The sequence below is a fragment of the Varanus komodoensis genome, unplaced genomic scaffold (genome assembly GCF_004798865.1).
Source record: "Varanus komodoensis strain SLA01 unplaced genomic scaffold, ASM479886v1 scaffold55, whole genome shotgun sequence".
NCBI classification, from domain to species: Eukaryota; Metazoa; Chordata; class Lepidosauria; order Squamata; family Varanidae; genus Varanus; species Varanus komodoensis.
The window spans coordinates 4,449,719-4,470,837 of record NW_025336157.1 but is presented as its reverse complement, the minus strand read 5'-3'; the positions used below and the strand labels follow the sequence as shown (position 1 = coordinate 4,470,837).

Below are 21,119 nucleotides of genomic sequence, written 5' to 3'. Positions count from 1 at the left end.
TCTCCCCTCCCCCGCCAATCAGGGGCAGGCCTGCTCTCCTGGGGGCCACATCCGGCCCTTAGAGGGCCTCGCTCTGGCCCTCTCAGGTTTCCTCACATGCCACACGGTCTTCCCCTAGCCCCACACCCTTTCCTACAGTTCGGCCCTCAATCAGAAAGGTTCGGCACCCCTTCTTCACGCCAGGGCTTCAGGAGGCCTGCTGGGTGTTTTTGGAGGCCCCGCCACAAAACGATCTCAGATGTGCTTCCCGCTTCCTCTTTCGAGGCGCTCCATTCCACTTTTTATCCTTCTTCGCTTGTGAGCAGGCCGGGTCTTTCCTCTCCAGGCTGCTTTTTGCTTGTCTTTCGCACCCTTCCCCAGTATGGAGGCTCTTTTCTTTTTAAGCACACACAGTTTCTGGAAGTTTCTGCTTCAGATCGGCCTCTTCTGCGCGAGTGATTTATTTATTACAAATGTTTATCTTTGGTTCCCTCAGCACAGTCCTCTTAGGATGGGTTTACAGAGAGGTAAACATTAAAACAACACACCAGGAGCCAAAACCTGTACACAAATACGAGCAAAACAAGCTGAACAACAGTAACACAAAATAGATAATAACATAGTGAACTACTCGTACAATCATTATAATAAAAAACAGTTTAAAACACATGTCTAGTCAGCAATTAACGGGAGAATAAAAAGGGTTTCACCTCATTCCAAAATGTATAAAGTGTCAGTGCTGGACGCACCTCCCCGGAAAATTGATTCCATAAATGGGGTACCATCACTGAAAAGGCCCTTCCCTTTGCTTACAGGAAGGGCCTTTTCTGCTGGATCAGACTTGGTTTATATCCAGCCTTCTGTTTCAAGCCAGGTTGCTTCTAGACCTTCATAAGCACAACACTCAGGTGTCAGCCTTGTTTGGTTGTGATCCCCACTGTGTGGAATGGGTAGATAAATATAGATATAAATATAAATGGGTAGATAAAAATGGGTAGCCATTTTTGCTTGCAGCTGTCTGCTCCTCTTCCGCAAGAGCATCACGTTAATTCCAACCTGCGAGAGGACATGCCGATCAGATTTTCCCACCCTCCTATCAAGATCGCCAGCCTGGCTTCTAGGAGGGAGTTAGAGCGTGTGCGGAAACTTTGTTTGCGGAGTCTGTTTCCAGCCCAGAGTGGGACCTCACAGTACGCAGTCCCCCCATCCTGAGTTCTTTGGACGAAGGAGCCAAGATTCTAAGCCAAGCGTAAGCTCTGATTTTTTAGTTTTTAAACTTAAATCAAGGCCTCTGCTCTAGGGAAATGGTACCACACCCTCCTGTCCTCGAAGTCACTGATCCCTCTCCGGAAACAGCTCATTAGTTCGCCCCTGCTAATTATCCAGCTCCTCACCTTGCCACGCCAACAGTGCAGGTGTTAATTAAAAAGAACTGGAGTGAATCCTGGCTTTTGGAACGGGGCAGGCCTGGCACAGCTGCCTGGGTGGATTGGGACAAGTCCCAGTTTGTTTGACACACACGGAGCAGAACGTTCTGTGGTTCTGTGCAGTTCCGATCTTAAAGATTATCTTTAGGTATCCCAAAATTTAGTGCCCTGAGATAGATGGGGAGGCTTGATTAACTGGCATTGCAGGCTGGAGTTGACTCTTTTATGGGTTGAATGTCCAAAACAAAGAAAGAAGGAAGGACGGACGGACGGAAGGAAGACGGAAAGGCGAAGAGAAGACTTGATTGGTTTTCTTAGATTCCCCCCCGCCCCCATCTCCTTTTTCTTTGAATGTGGTGATCGGTAGGTATAGAAGAAAACCCCAACCAGCCCCCAGTCCTGTTTTCAGCGTGAGTGGCCAAATGCCTCCAAAGTTGCTCATGGAGCAAGCCTGGCCTTACAGTTTGTCTGTCACATCAGGGTTTGGGGGCAGGGGTTCAGCTAAACCCAGGATGTTTCAGCTCTGCTGATTTTTTTCTTGGAAGAAGCCTCCAGAGTGGCTTAGACATATAAATGGCACCATAATGGTAATTAAAATGCTAAAACAAACAGAAATTGAGGCGTGGGCCCTGAAATATGTACAAAGGGATGTAGACCTCTCTCAGGGGCCATGTGACAATTGTATGTGGAGCCAAAGGCTAAACTACTTGTAAATTTTAACTTAAATTCCTATTGCCAGTAATTAAGACTCGGGACAGGCACTTCCAGAGTCTGGAATGAGGTGGGCTTGGTGTAGGGCGACATCCAAAAATTGGGAAATCATCAATGGGAGGGGATTGTAGTGGGGAAGAGATTGGATAGGACCAATGGAAAGGGATGTGGTCTTCTGGAAATCCCGGGAAGATTTTGGCCCCGGAGGCTCGGCTCTGCGCTCTCCTTAAATCAACGCTGGATTTTAAACCGAGAGCAATAAAAGCTGGCACATTAAAAACAACCACATAACCTTAAATGTTACTGTGTGGCCTGTGGGCATAGAGGGTATTTTTTTCTATTTGCCAGCCTCATCTGGGCTTCCCTGAGTTGGGTTTTCCTATTTCCTGCTTAAAATAATTAAAGTACAAAATAATTAAATGAAGGCTTCAATTGTTTGATCTCCCTGTCTTATGCAGGGGCTCCGAAGAGTGGCGATTTCCACTATAACTCTTGTGTTTTCTTACTGCCTCGTTACTTCTGGCCATGGAAAATCTGGTAAGTGATAGTGTAATAAGTGATTGTGTAATATCGTACAGGTAGGTGTAGGTGGCCATCTGGAAGCGCCCAAATGTTCAGCAACCCAGCGCCCATCTGGCCAGGCTAGAGAAGTTCTGTCTACTTGTGGGAAAAGGTTTGTTCAGACATCCTGGGCAGAAATGTGCCACAAACCAGCCATCAAGAATAATGCTTTGCTTCACACTGCTGTGTCTGTTCAATGGAAACAGTGTCATTTCCCAGCATACCCCAGCCAGAAAAAAGCCCGTCAACTCCCAGCATGCCCCAACCAGGACAACTCCCAGCATGCCCCAGCCAGCCGTGCTGAGTGAGGATGCTGGGAACGTTCTGGTGGATAATTAGTTCAAATGCCATGCATTATTTTGAGAAAGCTGGCATTCCTGACTCAACCACCCTGTTGGTTTCATCATGTGGGATGAAAGCTCGCAATCTGCCTTTTAGGCACAAAGGTTTTCTGTTCGTTGGTCTCCTTTTTTCTTGCCCTCCAAGGAGATTTCACCGCAGAAATCTTTTTGCAGGCCTTGCAAGCATCCAGAGCCTGTTGGAAATGGGCCAAGCACTGCGCCATCTCCTTTAGATCCAATTCCAAGGAATTCCTCGCCAGAAATGCTTTCAGCACCTCCCTGCCCTACAGGCTCATGGGAATCACTGGCTGTCGATTGCTGCCAGCAATTGGGCCTGGCATGTCAGATACGTCAGGACACACTCCCAAGAACATACAGTGAAAGGAAGTGTTCTGGGCCTACGTGAAGTGCATCTCTTTAATCTCCAGCTAATTCCAGCCAGTTCCGACACATCTCAGCAGATCTGACGGCACTTACAAATCCATTGGACAAGGTTGCAGCTGGGATTGTGCTGATCCAAACGGACTTCCTTAGCCTGGCGTGTTGGACCCGAATTCTTGGCACACTCCAGCCGAGTGGGAGTTTGAGGAGCTTGAAAACGACCCTGTTTAGGGGAATAGAGCAAACTGGCTATCGTGGCAAAAGCAAAGGCAAATGTCCCATTTATACAGGCTGCAGGGGGAAAGGAGCAGGGCTGTGCGTACAGGAGAAATCCATGAAAAGCTACAGCATTCATTATTTTGGGAATTTCCACTCCTTAAAAAAATAAGATCATGCCTTGGAAGGGAATTGCAACAGCATTACAAAGAACGAATCGACATTCCAGCCAGTCTTGCCGCCTTCCCTGAAGTGCTACTTCTGGATGTGTAGGACTACACCTCCAATCATCCCCAGCAGTAAAGATGAAGAGTTGTGGCCCAATATATCTAGAGAGCATCACATTGGGGAAGTTTGTATGCTGCATGGAGCTGCTGTGGCTTGAGATGTTAGGTAGCGAACCTGTTTTAAAAACAGACGAAAGAGGAGCCATATAAAGGTGGACAAAATCGCAGCCCAGGTAACCGCACTGGGCTCAGCTTCTTGGTTACAGTGGAGTGTGACCAAGAGACTGAAGAAGGTGGGGAAACTACAACTAGAGTGGAGACACTCTTCATCATTCACTAGGTGATGTTTTATTCCTCATAAACATCAGGTTTTATTCCTGATCTTCTATTCCTCATCGTTCCCCAACAGGTGTGCCTGGCTGTACTGACCGGGATGCTTGGAACTAGTCATCCAACGCTCCTTGGGGTTGCCAGATTTGTCACACTTCTATCCCATCATTTTTCCTCCTACAAGGGAGCCGAGACAGCTTACAGAGCCTTCCTCTGCTGCCTTTTATCTTCACAACAGCCGTATGTGGTAGGCCGGGCTGAGAGTCAACCAGGGAGTTCCGTGGCAGAGCGAGGAGTAGAGCCCGGAGTCCCGCCCTCACACCGCAGCCGCCACACTGGATCTCAGAATGGGGAAGGCAGTTCTGGTCTATATCCCTGAGATGTTCAAAAATAGCTTTAAAATGAGATGTTGGGGTAAAGAAAACCAGGACTGGCCATCCTGCACAAAGGAAAAGTTTATTATTCTCCATGCATGCATCCTATGCATGCTTACTCACTTTACTCTCAGGTGAGTGTGGATAAAGGATTGGGGCCTTTGCCTGCAGAACATAGTCAAACTATGGGATTAAGGTCCCTAAAATGTTGCCATAGGCAGCAATTGGGGGAGCTTTAAACGGGGATAGGATGCATTCCAGGAGAAGGCTCTCCATGGCCACTAGTCCTCATGGTGATAGGCTCCCTTCTGTGCCAGAGCAGAATGCCTTTGTACACCAGTTACTGGGGAGCATGGGTAGGAGGGTGCTTTTGTACCCCAGAAGTGCTTGTGAGCTTCCCGTGCTATTCTGATGTCCTTAGTTCCAATTCCCAGGAAAAAATCATTCATGAGAAACAAACTCAGAGAGAGCACCACCAGCCTCTGACCTGAGGATGGCTTATTTATTTAACCTTTTATTTTTAAAAAATATTTCTTGGTCGCTGTTCGGGGCAGAAGTCCTTCCAAAGAAGCAGCATACAAATGAACTGGATGGGGGGAAGCCAGCTGCAAGGTCAAGTCTCCTATTCTTTGGGCCTTTTTATTGGTCCGGATGGCATGTCTTTCTGGCTGGGCCGTGGTGCCCAGTCCCGCAGCAGGCCAGTTCAGAACTTCAGTCCATGCCGAGTGAGGTCATCCCGGGCCTCTCGGATCTGGGCTTGGAGCTCCTGTGATGCCTCTTCACAGTCGTTGAAGGTGGCCAGGCGATACCCAATGATCCCCAGGGCATAGCAGCCAAAGGTCACGAGCAGGTAGATGGGGAGCGGCCAGAGGACCTGGTACCAGGTTGGGGGCAGCAAATCCAGCCCCAAAAGGTCCAGAGCGAGAGTTGCCCAGGTGGTGCTTAGGAGGGCGAGAGTCAACAGCCATCGCAGGAGTTTCGTCATGGTGGCACCACCGGCTGGATCTGCAGGGCAGAAGGAAGTTGGAGCTAAGAGAACCCCAGTATCCACACAACTGCATTAAGCCGCTGTAGCCAGTGAGTGAGACTGCCTTACTCAACGTGATGTCTGGATCTGGATTTTATTTGGCTATGCAACTTGGGGGTGCATGTGATTCTAACACTTAACATTTTATTCCACTGTGCAACGTGTTTTTTAAACAAACAAACCTCTCCCAACATCCCCTGCAATTCTACAGCTGGGTTTTAGGTCACTGACACCACCACTTTAAAAAAATCAAAAATATAATTCTAAGGTCTGGATGTTATTTGCTGTGGAGCTTGCGTATGAATGCAACGTTAACATTAACCTTGTATTCCACTGTGACACTTTAGATGGAGAAAAAAAAATCAACGCTAAAAACGGGAGTATCTCCCCCACCCCTTTTTCCAAACTCTTCCTAACTCTCTGCCCCCATTCCCCATTTCTCCCCACACCGTACCCGCCTTCCAATGCAACCCCCGGCACCCCCCGCACCCAGCCTTCTCTGCCATCCTTACAAGTCCACGATCCAGCAAACCCTCTCCGGCTCCTGGATTGCAGCTTTACCTTGCGCTGGCCTCGAGTCGCGCGTCTGGTGACGTCAACACCCCTCCTCCAATCACCGTCCCCTCTGAGCCAAAAGCGCCGACAGAGCGCCGAGATGCACCTTGGGAGTTGTAGTTATTGTCCCTTTTCCTCTCACGGAAAGGGGCACCTGTCCCGGCTTGCGGTTTTCCGGCCCCTCGCAGCCTGCAAACTTTGCAGTCCTGCTGGAGTCGTTGGGTCCCTCGTATTTTATTTTCTAGGTCAAGGTTTTAGCCTCCTGGCGCTCAGGAAAGCAGGCGTGAAAGCGTGCCACTGAGCATGCCTAGAGTGCGACCAGGTGCGATGCATTTGGGGACGGGACGCAACCAAACCGCTCTCGGGAGTCGGCGTTTTACACTTCAGGGGTAAGTGTGCAACTTTTCTTGTTCTTAGGAATTAAAAGCGTGACCCCACATTGAGCTTGGCTTGAATAGAAGTTTCTGTTGTTGTAATGTTTATTTGTATGTATATATACAGTAGGTGTCTGTAAAAACAAGCTGTCGGTGCCATTCTTAAAAGAACAGAACAGTAATATAATTAAATGCAGATGAAGGTCTAAAGACGCAAACATGAATGACTGGGCCCAATAGAAAAAACTAGGAAAAAGCCTCGTGGTTCCCAACTCCTATACTAGTACTTTTTCTGTCCAAATATGCATTTATATGCACCCCCACTTGATACAAATACGATGCAAAGCCAACCCATTAAAATGCAGATAAAACCAACCAGTCCAGGGGTATAAACCAGCCAAGAAAATAAACCAGAGTTCAAACTGTCAACAGCGACTTAAGTAACAAACTGGAAAATCAGCTCAGCGACCCTTTCCTACCTAAGAGTTGGCTAGGGATGTAGGCAAAGGGGGCACCCAACTGCTGGCTGTATCTATTGCATCCTGTGGCAGAGAGTTCCATAAGTTCATCAAGCCTTGTGCCAAGATATCTCTTTTGTGTGTTTGTCCTTTGGTCTCTTCTGAGTTCATTGCAATTTACAAGTGATGCTCATGTCTGATATTACGAAATTGGGAGAAGAGCAGGGGAACACATGGTTCATTATTTTATGAACCTCGAATTTGGTCTATTTTGCCCCGTTCCCTGGGAATGGCGTAGTGGTTAGTGCTTTGGACTGGGACTTGGGAGACCCAGGGGTGAACATAGGCCAGTCACTGACTCTCAGCCTAACCTACCTTGCAGGGTTGCTGTGAGGATAAAATGAAGAGCAGGAGCATGCAAGTTGCCTTGAGTTATTTGCAGGAATAAAGCTGGTCTGTAATAATATATTAAACGGCCAAGGGGGTGAGCAAAGGCAGAGCCCCGGGTTCAACACCCTGAGGGTGGTGAGAAAACCCTGGGAGAATCGTTGCCAGCAGACAGAACAGATCCCGTTTCCTCTGTTCCCATGTCATGCGCTCAGCCCCCACGGCACACCTCCTGGTGCCAAGTTTTGCTCGCCGGAGGAGAAAAGGTGGGGCACCCCTTGTTCTCCCCAGCCCCACGTGAGTCCCCTGGCACCGCCTCCAGGCGGCTTCCTCGTTGCCTGGCCTCTGCCTTCCGGAGTGAGGCCGAAGCGGGTGCTGAGAACTCGCCCCTTGGACCTTCCCCATGGATGCGTCGGGCTGGCGGGCTGGCAAGCGGCAAGTGAGGCCGGCTTCCCGCCAAGGGCGGCAGGAGGACTTCCAGGGCCGTGCCCTGGTGAGCAATCCGTTTTTTTCCAGCCTGGGGTCCCAGGGCCCCGGGGCGCCCACCCGCTGCATCCCGGTGGTAGCATCAAGCCAAGGGGTCACCAGCGCCCGAGAAGGAGAATCCGAAGGGAGATGGCTCCCCCGTCCTGGCCAGGAAGGCCTCTTGCCTCCAATCCATTTATAGTCCTGTGGCTGCAGATGTGGGGAAACCAAAACCGCACCCCGATTGTGGAACATGGTCCCCAGAGAGGTCTGCCTGGCGCCAACTCTTCTTTCGGCATCAGGAGAAACCCTTTTTATTCTCCCAGTATTTTAACGGTTAACTTGTTTTATTCAGTGGGTTTATATTTTAACATTGGATCCTGGGCAACTGTTATTCCCTGTTTCTCCTTTAGTATTACTTGGCCGTAAACCTTCCTGAGATGTCTAAGTATGGGACGGTATAGAAAACTTTTAAATAAATAATAAATATTTGGGTAGGGATCCCAGCAAGGACCTCAAAAGCGATTAAAACGATCATGAGTTGTCACAATGATAAAACTGCCTTCATTACTCCAAGGGAACGCAGGGTAGACGTATGGTCCCTGTTCTCCTCTCCAGCAACCCTGTGAGGTAGGTCAGGTCGAGAGCCAGCGAGTGGCCCAGCCACCCAGTGACGGAGGGGATCTGAATCTTGCCACGGCCCAGTCTGGGATTCGAACCGCTCCGGCTTCCAGCTCACCTCCTCGTCCTGGCCCTGCAAAGCTGCTCTTCCCCTTTTGTCTCTTGTCCACCCAGTCTCTAATCTGGGTGGCAGAGTCTCTCTGTCTCCCTCCCTCCCTCTCAGTCTTTTGATCCATGGGAGCCACTTCGGAAAGCTATAATTGTCTGGAAAGTGGGATTAAAAACTGTGCCAGGTGCAGTTCTGCGCAGCGGTATCGAGGTCTGCGGGTGCCAAGGGGGCACGGCTAAGAAGTGACCTAAGGGGTGCCCTGCAGTGAGCCCCCCTGAGGTCTCTGTGCACAGCCGTGCTTTCCCTCCCCTCCGTCGCTCTGCCTGGTTCTGGGAATCGGTCTCAAAGGAAACCAGCGAAATTCATCTGTTTGGAAGAATCGAGGCGGGATTCAGCAGGAAGCATCTGGCTTCCTTTGCATCCGGCCACGATTAGGACATTGCTGAAGGAGAAGTTGGCAGGATTAGGACAGGGAATTCTTCGTGGGGGTCCAGAGAATAGAAAGGGACTGACCCATTGTGCTGAGTGGTACAGTCATCGCTGCTTGTCAGCGTCGGGGAAACGAAATGTGTAATCCTGTTCTTCCTTGCCTGGATTTTCCTGGTTTGGAGAGATTGGCCCGTCCTCCTCACCTTTCCGTTGTTTTTTGGAATTCTGCCGAAGGGAATGAGTCTAGGTAGACTTTACGGTCAGCGTCTGAGCCCATGTAATCCAGACTGTTGACTGCATGGCTGTTTTGATTGTGGCCCGGTTTGTGGAATTCCCTCTGCCGGTAACTACTGCTGAAGAACTGCATTTCTTACGAAAAGTCTTGATCCACTTGCATTGGATTAAGGGCTTTTCTCTGGGTTAATGGAGATGGTTCGTTTGAAAAAGAGATGGCACAGGGTTTTGAGTGGATGGTTTTGTTACAACAGAGTTGCAGAAGTGTATTCCTTCCCTTGTGAGAACCAAGTGCAGAGAAAGGCAGTTTAGAAATAATGAAATCTCGATGCATTTTTATAGAGTGCATAGTTTTGGTCACTGTACCTTAGAAAAGGGATGTTACCGAGTTGGAGAAAGTGCGGAGAAAGGCAAACAAAATGGTCCAGTTTTGGAGCAACTTCCCTAAGAGGAAAGGCTGCAAAAGTCGAGGGGGCTTAGAAACAGGTGAGGGAGGGAGGGCAGGATGAAGGTGTGTGAAACTGTACCAACTGGAGGGGAAGTTATCTTCCCCCCTGACCTCTCTGCCAAGTGTCTGGCCCTGCCTAAGCTAAGTGGGGTCAGGCCTGGCTAGTCCTTGGATGGGAGGTTCAGCTCCTGCACTGAGCAGGATTGGACCTGATGGCCTTCTAGACCCTTCCGGCCGTCCTAGGATTCTATGAGCCCCAATGGGTCACCCTTGGGGAGCTCTGGGACTGATAAAAGCAAGGACGTGTTCACACAACCCAAGGGTTTAAAACCATGGAATTTGCTATTGGAAGATGCAGGGATGGACGCATCTCCCTGGGATTTGTTCTGAAGAACACGTCCTGGAGTGTAAGGTCCCAGTGCCACCTCCACCCTTCGAGGCAGTGCACCTATGTGCCCTAGTTGCTGGGGATCATGGGTAGGAGGGTGCCGTTGCTTCCTCGCGGGCTCCTGCGGGCAGTAAGTTGGCCATGGTAATGCTAGACAAGATGGACCGCAATCTGCCCCAGCGTGGCTTTTTGTACACTTTTATGCCCTCCTCTTCTGTGGTTGCCTTCATGGGGGTTCAGCCTGCAGCCGGGCTTGCCCTCTTCCCCCGGCTCTGCCCCTTCCCCTTGTCGGCCAGTCGGTTTCCCAGCTTTTGTGCGGTCCCTGCTTTCCACCTTACCCCTTTTAAAAAGCTGGACTGCTTCTCCCGAGGCTTCCTGGCTGGGAGAAATCGCTTCAAGTTTGATCAGCCCCCCAAACTTCTCCAAAACAGAAGTGGGCTCCAGCAGTGGGGACGCCCCTGGAGGAAGCATTATTGCTCAGGGTGGGGTGTGGGGGGAAGCATTATTGCTGGAGGAAGCATTATTGCTCAGGGTGGGGTGTGGGGGGGAAGCATTATTGCTCAGGGTGGGGTGTGGGAGGGCAACAGAGGTGCCACATTTGATGCCCAGCATCTCCCGGCTGCTAGGATCTCACCTTCAGCAGAACAAGGAGTGCAGAGCGACTGACTCACAGCCAGACCCTGCTGAAGACTCTCTGGGTGCGTGCAGAGCGCCCTTGCAAATGAAGAGCCAGGTGTTCTGCCTGTCCCCGGCTGCACCTCCCTTTCGGGCGCCCCTCGCTGCTCTTCTCTCTGCGGAGTCTGGCAGACGGCTTCCACCCGGCCCGTTCTCCCCGAGGGCGTCTGTCCAGGAATGCAGTCTCATTAGAGATACAGACTCTTGGCGGCAGTGGGGCGAAGGTGTGGGGGGAGCTTATCAAAATGCTGAAGCCAGCAAACCTGCAGGGCCTCCCAGCGAGGGGTGGCGGCGCCTCTTTCAGCCTTGTCGCTGAGCCAGGTGGATCCACCATCCGCGGGGCAGTGCCCCGTTCCTCTTCCTTTGCCAGCGTTGAAGGCCCACCGCTGCCCAGGAGCAGCTCTCAGGCGCTGTCCAAACGTGGTCAGGGCACCGGTGCTCTAACCACTATGCAACACGGCCTTTACAAGAGCTCTTTCTTTGAATCTCTTGCAGACAGGGAGATTCCAGGCAACATTTTATTCATCAGAGAGAAAAAAGGCTTGCCCTGTCCAGCATGCCCCAGCTGGGGCATTCTGGGAGTTTTAGCCCTTTTTTCTCTCTTAAACTTGCGTAAGAGCATACCTGAAGTGTTTGTTTTTCTCCACTTGAGATGCATGAGTTCTAAATATTTGACAATGTTTGATTTGGCTGATGGATGCCTGGCTTGCAGTGCCGTGAAGTATTTGACTGTGATGGCTGTACCTGCGGCTTCCTGGGCAATCGTGTACTCTCAGCCTGGCCTACTTTGTAGGGTTGTTGTGAGCATAAAAATGGAAAGTAAGATCATGTAAGCTGCCTGGGTTTCCTTGCAAGTGGGAAAAATGGGAAATGCATCTAACAATGAATCAAACCCTCCAATTCTCCTGAATTGTTCAGGCAATCGCACTCAAATTATTTTATTTATTTCATTTTTGTACCGCCCGATGGCTGAGTTTATTGAGGTGGGGAGAAATGCACAAGGAGGGTGGATGGGATCGGAAGCTCACTGCTGCCCCCATCCCCTAGCAGATTACTAAACACAGCCATAGGGTGTGTTTCAGAGTGCCAGTAGCCGGACACCTTTATTTGAACTCAAGAGAACATGCTGGGCGGGGGGCGGGGGGGTCTTTTGGTTTGTGCAAAGCAACCCAGGGGCTGGGGGTTACCCCTCGCAGCGGCAAATTCACCCTTTTTGAGGCTGTCACAGAATGTGTGTCTGTAGGAGGAAAGGCCAGGAATTTACCCCTGATGTTTTGCTGGTGGGATTGTTTTTAAGGTGCATTTGGGAATGGGAGGGGATGTGGTGCCTGAGGCCATGGCCGTTCTCGTTCGTGGGTTTCCAATTTCTGGGTGTTAGAACGTCACTGCTCCGGCTCCCTTACGCACGCTCCAACCTTTGCTCCGCCGGGGTGGGACCACCTGGGCTGGGGAACAGCCCCACAGGCCTGGGCATGCTTCTGGTGGGCTTGGGGGCAGACAGCAGGCAAGCTGGCTTCTGACGCAGGTTGCGGAGGCCCAGGAGCCCGGCCAGGCCAGCCTGGAGGGGCAGCTCAGTGCTCTGGTGAAAGCACAGCATGCCAGGATCCCCAAAGGTCATCTAGTCCAGCCCCTGCCTGGCGCCAAAATCTCATAATTACAGCATTCCTGATGGGTGGGCAGGATAGCTTCTGCCTAACCTGAAGGATAACCCACCTGCCCCCAAGGTTGACTGTTACGACATGCTGGCAGGGGCTGATGGGAGTCATAGCTCAGCAAACCCAGAGGGTGCTAAGTTTGGAATGGTGCTGTAAGAGATGGGGGCAGGTTTGTGGTCATGCACTCTTGGTTTAGCTGTGTTTTAAAACCCCCCAACCTGCACAGTGTGGATTCCAAAAGGACAATGAGGACCAGCTCCTTGCCCTTTGATTTTTAGAAATGTGTAATTCTCGGCAAATTTGCCTGATTGTGGCTCAGATGGCCGGGCAGGGCCGCACGTGCAGGCGAGACAGCAGTTAACTTGGGGGGGGTGGTATGTGGGAACAAAGCAAGGCTCTCGCTTGCTGCAGGAATGCTGGGCGTGCATTTTGCACACGCAGCACAGACACACACGAGTTAACAGCTTGGCTCCTCAGGCCGGGGCGGGGCTCCCACCTGCTCCATCCGTCAGCGGCCCATCCAGCGCCAGGAGTGGTGCCATCCGCCGCAGCAGGGCGGGCGCCTTTGTTCTGCTGCCAGCGCGATCCTCTGGACGGGCCTCGTCTCTTGTGAGGCAGCAGCCCGAGATGAGCCCCCCCCACCCCTGGTCCGCCTGGGGCGCCCCCTCGGAGGGGGCAGCTGAGGACGCGATCCCATGCAAAATGCATGCCCCCCCGCCTGCCCCACATCTCCCACAAGGGAGGAGGCGTCTCTCCCAAAACCCATTCGATCCGGCTTGAGCTTCGATCCAGCCGCACAGGCAGCATCCTGATGCCGGGCAGGGGCTGCGAGCCAGAGGGCCCTGGCCAGGGCTGGCGTGGGGGCGACCCAGGCCGCAGTGCCCATGGCTGGGGGTCACGCCCTCCGCAATTCCTCCAGAAACACGCCCACAGGTCCTCTCTGGATTCACGCTCACTGCGCCTGCTCACTCGCACAGCCTCCCCACAAGCACACCCCTGCCTCCCCCTTCTGCCCATAGCGGGGGGTGCCAAACGGAGCCCGCGTTCTGACCCATGGGGCTTCTCGGATTTGGGCCAGGGAGCTCTTGCTCCCCATCCTGGCCCAGCCCAAAGGACCCCCCCCCCCCCCGCTGGAGCAGGTTGATCGCATCAGTAGGTACGGCCGGGTCAATGCAAAGCTTGACTATCCATCAGTCCAGGCGAGCGATTCACGGTTAGCCTGGCCCTGTGCAGATTTACTTGGGTGCAGGTCCTGCTGCGTAATCTTTGGTGCCTTTAGCATGTCACCGCGCCGCTTCCTTGCAGAGGGGGCTCTCCCGCCACTCGGGTGTGTTCCTTCGAAGTTTTCTGTCGCGAGACTGAGAGAGAGATGCCCTGTTCTGCAGGGAAATGGTCCCTACTCCTCCTCCAGCTCCAACCAGCCTTGCAAATCGGCCCGTGCGACTTACTAGTCCTCATGGTTTGCCCAGCCTCGGTCCCTTGTGGCACACGGCAGTGGCCCCAAACAAGAATCCACTCCCTACCGATTTACAAGATCATCACCATCATCTTCTGTGTCTGGTCAGTTCGATCGGAATCTTTACCCACCCCAGGCATGTTGCAGGAGTAGTAATTTTACAACCCCGCCTCCAACCCTTCTGGAGAAATGGGGAGAGAATTTCCAGCTTCGTTTTGAAACACTAAGTAAATAGATTCTCCGTGCTCAGGCCTGCTCCAACCTGCCCCATTTTCCTTGCATTTTGTCTCGCTGTACAAGCAGACATAGCTGGTACATCCATCGCTTGTGCTGGGAAAGGGGGGCCCCCAGTTTGTCTGAGCTGAATGCACTGGCTGACCCCCCCCCCCCCCCCCGCCCGGCCTGGTCCTGGCAGTGAGAAGGGAGCTATGGATCATGTAAAAATGTTGTGTCAGTCTCTTATCTGAGAAGTTTATCTTGGGAGAGAAAGGTTGAAAGATTCTGTCAAAGTTTCTGGCTCGGTTGCAACTCTGCTCCTTTTTATAGTGCATTGACACAAAAGCAAAATGCAACCTTAGTTTTCTCTATCCAATATCCCCACTTGACACATTTCCTCCGACACTCGTTTGCAGAATTGCAGGCCTAGCTTGCTCTTTGCTTTCCCTCTGCCTCCCGGATGCTGCAGGCTGGAACGGCTTGGCCTCCGCAGCATTGGCCTGAAAGACCTTGTGACCCGCTGACAGACAGACCCCTTGAGGCAGGTAATAACTCATCCCTTTTGTCTCCCAGAACGGTGAGATATCTACCCTGTTACAAACAACAACACAGCCTAGTAAATCCAGCTGGGTTGTGAGTCAGAGGCGGTGTCTGAAAACCGATGAAGAAGGGGAATTCTGGGACGAGGTGTGACTGACCGAAAGTCACCCAGCGGCTGTTATGGGTGGGATGGATGGTGGTTGAACTTGGATTTTTCCCATCCTAGTCCACCTCTTAACAACTATGGCTGTGCCATGTTGGATTTATTGTGGTAGTCTGCCGCCCTGTCTAACCTGCTGCCCACACCAAGCCTCTGAGCAAGTTTTTCAATCCTGAGCTTTTTCAACGACTGTCTTGAGAATGCTCTGAAGCAATCTGTGCCAAAAAGGAAGACAGTGGGACTATTGCATAGTCTTAAGAAATAGAGGCCTCTTTGTGCTTGGATTTCTGATGTCCACTTTTGCACCCAGGGCAGCAAGAGGACCCTTCCTTGTTGTGCCCCTGCTTCTCTTGCAGGAAAAAGCAAGTCCTCGGACTCCATGAGAGCAAAGCTGAACAGGATCAGTTTTCTGGACTGACTGTGCATTTATTTATTTATTTATTTATTAAAACATTTCTATGCCGCCCCATTTGCCGAAGCCTCGGGGCAGCTCACAACATAAAGTTAAAATACAAAAAAATCACAATATAGAATAAGTAAAATAAGTAACAATATAAAATAAGTCGCCCTGGCCAGATAAAATAAGCAAATACTATTAACAATACTATACTATACTACTATACTATACTATACTATACTATACTATACTATACTATACTATACTATAATACTATAACCAATTCAGGGCTGACAAATGTGCAGTCACAAATCAAAGAGCCACCCGGAGAGTCATCTTGGCTAATGAGCAAGGTTTCACTTTAATAAATTAATAATAAACAGTGAGTTTTCTTCTGGGTGGGATGCACCGGAACAGAGAGAGGGCGAACCCCCAACCCCTCATTCATTGCTTAAAGCCCTTCCAAGAAAATGCTTGGGAATTTATTCATCCAGTCAGCGGGTGAAGCACTTTGCTTCATCCATTTATTGGGATTTTATTATTTGGCTTATGAGTCTGCATATTTTCCTTGAATCCTTCAAGAAACTTCGCATTGGAGAAACATCACATTGCATCGCTTCTTTGGGAAACCCCGTCACCCCGAAGTTATTTCTAATGCAACTTGTGAAAAGGAAGCAGCGACCTCAAAGGCAGCCTTAAATTTGTTTCTTGACCCGGACACAAATATTACTGGTCCTGTGGCGCCTCCTGCCGGAAGCTCCTTGACCTCGCTGTTCTGAGCAGAGGGATGGGCAGGGTGGCCCTGATGGGAATGTTGTGGCTGTTTCCCTAGCAAAAGCCACACTGCTTCATTCACGCTTAGCATCAGTCCACTTGCACCCGAGTAAATATGCACAGGGCAGGCTAACTGTGAATCGCTCGCCTGGTCTGATAGATAGTCAAGCTTTGCATTGACCTGAAATCAGGGGTATGGTCAGGGGAGTGTACATGGGAAGGACACAACCTTGGACCCAAATCTTCCCCTGGCCATTTTATCCGCACAGGAACCCTGTGAAGTCGCCTAAGCTCAGAGTCAGTGATGGGCCTACAGCTTCACGATTGTGGAGGGACGAGACCCCAGGTCTCCCCAGTGCAACATCCAAACCGTTCCACCCCAGCACGTGTCCGACTCAGCCCTGTACAACCGCACTGTATGTCTTATTCGGGGCTGCAACCTGGCCCAACATCTTGTTTTCAGACTGATTCGTTCATAGTAACAGCTCCTGTGCAGCTCAGCCTGGTCAACCTGCCCCATTTTCTTGCAGTCCCTCATGCATGGTTTACTCGCCGGAACGAATTTCCACTGCACTGGCGTGGCCGGGAGGCACCCCCAGCCCAGTCCCTGCCTCTTCCATCAGGCGGTAAGGGGGTTTCTACAGCACCAATCTGCCCCAGCCACACTTCGGAGGGGGTGCCATTGACCCCACCTGGCTTCAGAGCAATGCCAAGTTACTGCATCTTGCTTGTAACTGCAGCCGGAATCCTCTGGTTCTTTCTCTTTCGCGTCATTCCTTCCCACAACATGGATTCTTCTGTTCTTTGCAAAGCGGCGCACCTAACAAGGGTTTGAACCCCTTTCAGCCTGAGAGCTGAATTCTCTTTTGAAGAAGGTGGGGCAGGTTGGTGGGCGAACATCCCCCGAGTGGGTGTGGGCAAAAGCCGCCATACTCTGCCTTTTAAACCTCTGCCAGTCAGGACTGGGGGAAGTTTTCAGCCGTTTGGAAAGGGGCAATGCACAAAAGCCAGGAAACAGCCAGTGCTCCACAGTTGAGGGAAAGGCGGTAGCTATTTGGCAAGCCCCAAAGGGCCGGTTTAGGACTCCAAGAAGTCCTGGGTATATATACAAGCTGATATATAAAACAGAAGAAAGATTGCTTTCCAATGACACAGACGGTGGACAGAGTGGCAATGGTATTGTTTTACAGCTTTACAAAAAAAAAACTTTATTGGGTGTTTGGATTTGGCTGAGCTGGGAATCCCCCTTTCCTTCCCACAGTCCCCCGCCAGCTGGGGGCCCCCAGGCATCAATTCCTCTTCCTGCTTTTGCTGATGGTCTTGGCGGGCACGGGGACCGGAGCTGCCGACTGGTACAGAGTGGAGGAGATTTTGTTGATGTAATACAGGGCCACCATGGAGAAGATGAAACTGGGGAACGAAAAGCAGAGTGGGAGACAGTGTTAGTCCATGCTCACAAGCTGCACACACACGACACAAATCAGAGACTTCAGTGAGGGATGCAGAACCTCAGACTGGCAGTTGTGGTGTGGTCTGCCTAGGGACCCAATTTGGCCGTCTACATTTCCCCAAAACGCCACGCTCCTTTCTCAACCTTTTGGTGGCTTCCTGGCCTTTGTGTGGATTCCCCCTCCATTCTGCAAAGTTGGAATACTGGCACTAAAAGGTGGGTTACCGGCACTAAGAGCTGTAGACCAAAACAGGCTCTTATCTCCAGAATGCCTCCTGCAAAAGCTCCTATGAAATTAAACTGAGTTGACATTAGTTGAATGAGAGGAAACCCAGCCATCCAGTCACCCTGCCAGTCTCCAAAATCAGGCTAAGAAGGTAGAACTGCCACTCCACCTGGGAAAATCCACTCTGGACTACTGTGGATGGCAGTGGAATCGAACCCAAGACAGACAAAGCTTGCAGGACTGGCTAGCTCTTTCTCTCTCAATTGAGGCCCAAAACATCTGGAGCAGGACTGAGAAGGGCTTTGGGTTGTGTGTTTCTTGGGGATATTTTGCCCTGTCCCCTGTGCTTTGGGCCCCTTGTCCTTACCAGGTGGTAACACAGACGCGATGAATCAAACCTGACACAAACAGGGCCAGCAGTAGGCAGATGACAACTGTAGGGAGGAAAGGGGAGAGGGGTGGGAGAGATCAGGAACAAGAAGGCTGGCCCACAAAATACAAAGCCCCCCCCCCCCCCCCACAAAGCACCCTTATGCTCCATTAGCTTACTTTCTGGGAAGATCTTCGCTTGGAACCCTTTGCCAAAGATTAAGCTTTCGAGGTTGTTGAAGGCCTGGAAAGGTTTTGTTGTCAAGGAAAACATCCTACAATCCACCAGGAAGTGGGGAGGAATCCCTTCTGTCCCACAAACCTCCATCTGCTTTCATCTTCCTTGCTTAAGCCTCAGTTCCCATTAATACCACGCGATTCTAATAGTTTTAGTTCCAACAGCACCCTGCCTCTGAGGTTGGGAGGAGGTTTTTCTATGGATAAATATTGTATTTGAACACTCTTTCCTATTTAGCAACATACCTTTCCTCTTGAATTTTCCACCTGCTTCCAGGAACTTACGGCACAGTCAGCGTAAATGGATTCTCTGCATCCTTTTGAAAGTGAAATACTGATTTTACAATACAACTTGAATGCCGTAGATTGGGGACCTCTCAGCATTTTCCATGAATGGACAGATGGTATGTAAATTCCAACTTAACCTGGATACTTATTTGGATATTTGTTCTGCTTTTGTTAGAAGCTTATGTATGGGTCTTAGAAAGTTGTATTTCCAAACAGATGATGTTGTCATTCTCAGTATCCATTTAACATCATTACTGCTGGAAGCAGAAACGGAAATGTCTAGTTGTGATTATGTTTTGGAATTACTCCATTTGTCTTTCTCAGGGCAAGATTCTGTGTGTGTTTAGACAGAAAAAAGGCCCACAATTCTCGGCCTGACTGAGACAGTATTGTGCTCCTTGCGTGTTTTCACTTAAGACTGACTGCATCCGCAGCAGATCCAGAGCTGGGTTAGTCCGATAGGGGAGGAAACAGTGGATTTTTGTTTTAAAGTTGATGGCATATTAGAACTACATAGATTTTAGGTCCTAAAGGATCATACAGAAACCAAAGTAAACTGTGTTTTACTTCCTGGCTGGATCCTGCTTTCTGGGGAACAGGAAGGCTCACCGGCAGGTGTGTGGAGTTGCCCAAAGCAACTTGGGGGCACCAGGTGTGTGTCTGTGTGCCCACCCTGGAGCAAGTTATGCCAAAAGGTGGCAGCCCCTGATGATGCTAGCCCCCCCCCCCGTCCATCTCCAAAGAGTTTGTGTTGAGGATACTGTGAGAGAGAAGATGAAGAGGGTGGAGCCCAGCAGGCCCCCCTGGATGGTCAGCCACTCACTGGACGCCAGCTGGCGGCTGTACATCTGCATTCCCGTGAAGAGCAGGAGAGAGAGCAGTGAGGAAAGCACTAAGGACGTTCCCGTGCCAACCGCTGGGGAGACAGAAAGAGCAGGTCACTGCCGGAGGAAGCCGTTGTCCTTGTGGCTGATGTGTTTACAGAGGCTGGACAGGGGACCCTGCAGGCCCCCCGGGCTGGCCGTAACCCATGTCCTCAGGATCTGGCTGGATAAGCTTCCGTAGCCTGCCCCGGGGGCCACTTCCTAGCAAAATTCTTAGCAGAGCGTGGCAGTGCCCAGGACGTGAACATGTCTGGAGGCACTGGTGAGGCCCACTGTGACCATGCTACATGAGTCATAGCAGACTTTTAGCAGGGCCAGGGCCACACAGATGGGAAAGACGTCCCTTATCCACAATCCAAGGCTCCCCTCCGAGCGCCACGTTACCCACAATGCACCAAGCATGCAGCGGGGCAGGGCTGCTTGCCCAAAATTGCCACAGGTGAATGGCACTGCCTGACAGGTTAGCATGGCTGGGAGGGGCTCATGGGACCCACCTTAACCGTGATTCATTGCACCCCCTCTCCATTTCCGCCTGCCCATAATGATGCATTACCCACAATGCCCCTTTAGCCTGTGACCAAACCTTCAGCACAACCTGGCATGGCCAGGGATGGGCAAAGCTCACCCCAGCTGCCAGACTACCCATAATGCCCCATTACCCACCATCCCCCCAAGAGCATGCCAAGGAAGCAGACAGCAAAACTTTGAGCATTGATTGACCCTCTCATAAATCAAGTGCCCTTTTGCCCCCCACGCCCTCCTTTTAGATTGGCCCCTTACCCATAATGCACCGTGAGGCGCCCCCCGCGAACGGTCCGCTTAGACGCGATTCCCCCGTTGGAATCAAAGGTCCCTGGTTTTTCTCGGCTGCGCATGCGTCGCTTAAACGAGCTATTGCGCACGCGCGGGACAACCCACCGCTCCGAGCGGAGACGTGTAGTTTGCTTTCGCGCATGAGTATGAAGCCCTCGCCTTCACTCGAGGGGAGGGCGGAGTGGGTTAAGGCGTTTCCGCATGCGCGGCAGCTTACCGGCCGCGAGGTATTATTACAAGGAAGCCGCCTGTAATTTCCCGAGATCGGCCGCCAGGCGGCGCCTGTGCACAGATTCGGATACGCTTCTCAGAGGAGGCGGCGGACAACGGCGAGGCGGCCGGCGCCGTGAGTCTCAGGTTCGAGTCCCGTCTCATCCACAGGATTATTTGGGTGCTTGGACTAATGCTAGAGCAAAGTGGCAGTCAAGGTAAAAAAAATCCTCTAAATATTAGTAGCAGGAATAGCTGCTGAAAACCAGCACAGTCCCAGACTGGTGGTGGCAAAAATGTTCTTTTTTAAAAGGGGAAAGTCACTCTGCCCAAACTCAGAAGCACCCATTTTTATCAATACAGGGCTAAGCCTAGGCTGAGCCCCTGGCACTGTGAAAACAGATCCCGAGCCCAAAACCCGCTGAGCCGATTAGCTCAAAGGACCACACCCATGGGAATACACGTCTCTCTCAGATTGCAAGTTCCTCGGGGCGGGAGCCTTTCCCCTTGCTTGCTTGCTCGCTCGCTCGCTCGCTTTTGTTGCTTAGGAAAGCCTCAGCTATGTGTCTGTTGTGCTGCATAAGTACTGCTAATAATTTATAATCCACGACTCCCCCCCCCGTGCCAAAACCGGCACTTCAAAGCTGAAAGGGGTGGGGGAGGAAAAGCTCGTTGGGTTGAGCATCTCCTGACGAGCATGCGCATTGCCTCTTCCTCCCCCCCCCCC

At 51.3% G+C, this 21,119-nt stretch overlaps 3 protein-coding genes and 1 long non-coding RNA gene across 5 annotated transcripts in view; 2 read left to right on the top strand and 2 right to left on the bottom strand.

Annotated features, from left to right (window-relative positions):
- The first annotated feature begins 980 nt into the window (after positions 1-980).
- LOC123032702 lies at positions 981-3,695 on the top strand. The gene is made up of 3 exons (XR_006416523.1): positions 981-1,228; positions 2,576-2,654; positions 3,194-3,695. It is a non-coding gene; the product is annotated as an uncharacterized LOC123032702 (long non-coding RNA).
- A 1,312-nt stretch (positions 3,696-5,007) lies between these two features.
- On the bottom strand, positions 5,008-6,124 carry DPM3 (dolichyl-phosphate mannosyltransferase subunit 3, regulatory). Of its 2 annotated transcripts, XM_044448739.1 has the most exons (3): positions 6,095-6,110; positions 6,029-6,032; positions 5,008-5,552 (listed from the first exon to the last, which is right to left on the bottom strand). In XM_044448739.1, the coding sequence occupies exon 3, from the start codon at positions 5,530-5,532 to the stop codon at positions 5,251-5,253; it is 282 nt and encodes a 93-aa protein (XP_044304674.1). In that variant the 5' UTR covers positions 5,533-5,552; positions 6,029-6,032; positions 6,095-6,110; the 3' UTR covers positions 5,008-5,250. The 2 variants fall into 2 exon arrangements, with proteins under 2 accessions (XP_044304674.1, XP_044304673.1); XM_044448738.1 differs by lacking the exon at positions 6,029-6,032 and having other exon boundaries at positions 6,087-6,124.
- Positions 6,125-6,284: 160 nt separating this feature from the next.
- The window catches only part of TRIM46 (tripartite motif containing 46), a 30,848-nt gene continuing 16,013 nt past the window's right edge, over positions 6,285-21,119 (top strand). Inside the window, 2 exon segments of the mRNA XM_044448808.1 lie at positions 6,285-6,518; positions 18,475-18,601. Of these exon segments, the coding sequence (XP_044304743.1) occupies positions 18,587-18,601 (15 nt within the window). The 5' untranslated portion in view covers positions 6,285-6,518; positions 18,475-18,586.
- Positions 17,104-20,254, bottom strand: KRTCAP2 (keratinocyte associated protein 2). The gene is made up of 5 exons (XM_044448807.1): positions 20,150-20,254; positions 19,247-19,401; positions 18,141-18,204; positions 17,959-18,025; positions 17,104-17,325 (listed from the first exon to the last, which is right to left on the bottom strand). Exons 1-5 carry the CDS (start codon positions 20,151-20,153, stop codon positions 17,205-17,207), a joined length of 411 nt encoding a protein of 136 aa, XP_044304742.1. The 5' UTR covers positions 20,154-20,254; the 3' UTR covers positions 17,104-17,204.

Excerpts from the sequence above, each read along its gene's own strand:
- DPM3 (XM_044448738.1), bottom strand. The coding sequence starts at position 5,532 with ATGACGAAACTCCTGCGATGGCTGTTGACTCTCGCCCTCCTAAGCACC.
- KRTCAP2 (XM_044448807.1), bottom strand. Across the intron at positions 18,205-19,246 it reads TCTTCATCTTCTCTCTCACA|GCCTTCAACAACCTCGAAAG; the intron begins GTATCCTCAACA and ends AAACCTTTCCAG. Across the intron at positions 17,326-17,958 it reads CGCGTCTGTGTTACCACCTG|TTTCATCTTCTCCATGGTGG; the intron begins GTAAGGACAAGG and ends TTCGTTCCCCAG.